Consider the following 2500-nt stretch of genomic DNA (forward strand, 5'->3'; position numbering starts at 1 on the left):
TACACGCACTCATACACTGGCCAGTTTAGTTGATCAGTTCCCCTATAGCACATGTGTTTGGACTGTGGGGGAAACCGGAGCACCCGGAGGAAACCCACACCAACACGGGGAGAACATGCAAACTCCACACAGAAACACCAACTGACCCAGCCGAGACTCGAACTAGAGACCTTCTTGCTGTGAGGCGAACATGCTAACCACTGAGCCACCGCGCTGCTCTAGTCTAATCATATCAGTTTAAGTAAATACAGTGGTTGAAGTGCCCACTATATGGAGATTGTGCATGGTAATCAGGAGCCGTATATGAGAAGGCTCGACCTCCTTTAGTGGACTTATCTGTTCTGAGTACTAGCAGAAGCCCTGAGTTTAGAGCTCTTAAAGAGCGGGTTGGTAGTACTGATCGTTTACTGAGCTATGTGCGTATTAATTTAGCATGTTGTGAAGCTTTTATCATGATATACGGTATTATCAGTCTAATCATATTAACACACACGCAGGAGAACAGACGTGTGTAGTCCTGCAGAACTCCATGTGCTCTGCTTTCTGATCTACACTCAGTCAGTCCATACGGAGCGATGCTGAATTATTCAAACAGTCTTTAATGCATCGCTAAAATATGAATGCAGCTCCTACTGGAGCCCCCATACCGCAGAATTCTGCTCTGTTTTAACTAGTAATGATCACTACGGTGGCTCAGTGGTTATCACTGGCCTCACAGCATGAAAGTCACTGGTTCGAGTCTGAACAAGAGATATTGATGTCACTGTGAAGATGAAGTGCTTTACATCAGAATAGATGCTCAGGAGTGTTTCTCACAGTGCCTGATGCATTAAGACAGGAGGAGTGTGTCCTACAGGTGGTTTATCAAGCCCACTCACCTGCGTGGAGCACACTCATGCATCATACTGTTATGTGCTGCAGTGTGTGTGTGCTTTGCTAAAGAGACCGCTCTTTACTCTAGTGTTGAGCGGAGAGAGTGTGTCTCAGCCATATATGAGAAGGCTCGACCTCCTTTAGTGGACTTTTCTAGTCTGGGTTCTAGCAGAAGCCCTGAGTTTGTGCGTCTGTAGTTGTGCTGGATGTGTGTTCAGTATGTCAGGCTCATGTTTTTCTCTGTTTTGCAGGAAAACCTCACAGTATCGAGAGCTCGGAGCGAATCCAGCTCTCTGGGACGTATAACGTGCGGAAGGGAAAGCTGCAGCTCCCGGTGAACCGCTGGAGCCGCCGGCAGGTCATTTTATGCGGCACGTGTCTGATGGTGTCCTCGGTGAAGGCTAGCCATACGGGGAAGATGCACATCCTGCCTCTGATCGGAGGAAAGGTACTGAAACCTGCTTATTATTAAACATATTAACGTATTAAACGCTTATGAGCGCATTATGAAGAGCCAGGACACACCAAGCCTTCCTGCAGGACTCCCAGAGTTCATCAAGAGTCTGTGTGTTCATCTTCAACACCTCCTCCTTTACGTGCTCAATAATGTTGATGTCTGGTGACTGGGCTGGCCAATCCTGGAGCAGCTTTGCTTTCAGGAGCTTTGATGTGGAGGCTGAAGTATGAGAAGGAGCGCTATCCTGCTGGAGAATTGTCCCTCTCCTGTGGTTTGTAATGTAATGGGCAGCACAAATGTCTTGATCCCTCAGGCTGCTGATGTTGATCATCCACTCTGCAGATCTCTCGCACGCCCCCATACTGAATATAACCCCAAACCATGATTTCTCCTTCACCAAACTTGACTGATTTCTGTGAGAATCTTGGCTCCATGCTGGTTCCAGTAGGTCTTCTGCAGTATTGGTGATGATTGATGCAGATCAACAGATGATCCACCTTCTGATGCTGATCCATGATCCACTAGAGGTCACTCGTGGGTCCGGCTAGTGTGTTGGGTGTTTTCCACATTGGGCTGCACAAACAGAGGTGGGCTTTACAGTCGGTGCTGCTTTACACTGCAGACCACTGGAGGAAACGCACAGCTCTAGTAGAGCTCACAGGCACTCAGGACTGCTATCTTCAGCCTTAAACGGCTCTTTTGGACAATATCCTGCACAATACTGCTCTGTCTAATGTAAACGTACATGAATAGTCTGTCTCAGGTTATGTGTAGAGTTATACAGAGTACATGTAGAGTTAGATTAGCGCTTCATATGTTAGCTATGTGTAGGGTTAGCTCTTGTGTCCAGTGCTGTGTTCATATTCATCATGTTTATTTCTGGTCCGGCGAGACTCCTCAGTTCACTTTACTGTATGATATTGTGCAGCATCAGTGAGCTGACAGACGGCTGATGGAGCTGGTGTGTGTGTGTGTGTGTGCAGGTGGAGGAGGTGAAGAAACACAGCCACTGTCTGGCCTTCAGCTCGGCGGGTCCTCAAAGTCAGACCTACTATATCAGCTTCGACAGCTTCACTGAACACCTGCGCTGGCACCGGCAGGCTGCAAAGGTCAGTGTGTGGGTCTGTCTGTGTGTGTGTGTGTGTGTGTGTGTGTGTGTGTGTCTTGTCT

The 2500-nt window shown here is 47.9% G+C and overlaps 1 protein-coding gene across 1 annotated transcript in view; it reads left to right on the top strand.

Annotated features, from left to right (window-relative positions):
* Positions 1–2500, top strand: part of phlpp1 (PH domain and leucine rich repeat protein phosphatase 1) — a 41953-nt gene that overhangs the window by 26846 nt on the left and 12607 nt on the right. The window contains exons 3-4 of the mRNA XM_056470211.1: positions 1125–1321; positions 2314–2439. Coding sequence (XP_056326186.1) covers positions 1125–1321; positions 2314–2439 — 323 coding nt within the window. The remainder of the gene's footprint in view (positions 1–1124; positions 1322–2313; positions 2440–2500) is intronic.

Source organism: Danio aesculapii, chromosome 2 (genome assembly GCF_903798145.1).
Source record: "Danio aesculapii chromosome 2, fDanAes4.1, whole genome shotgun sequence".
NCBI lineage: Eukaryota > Metazoa > Chordata > Actinopteri > Cypriniformes > Danionidae > Danio > Danio aesculapii.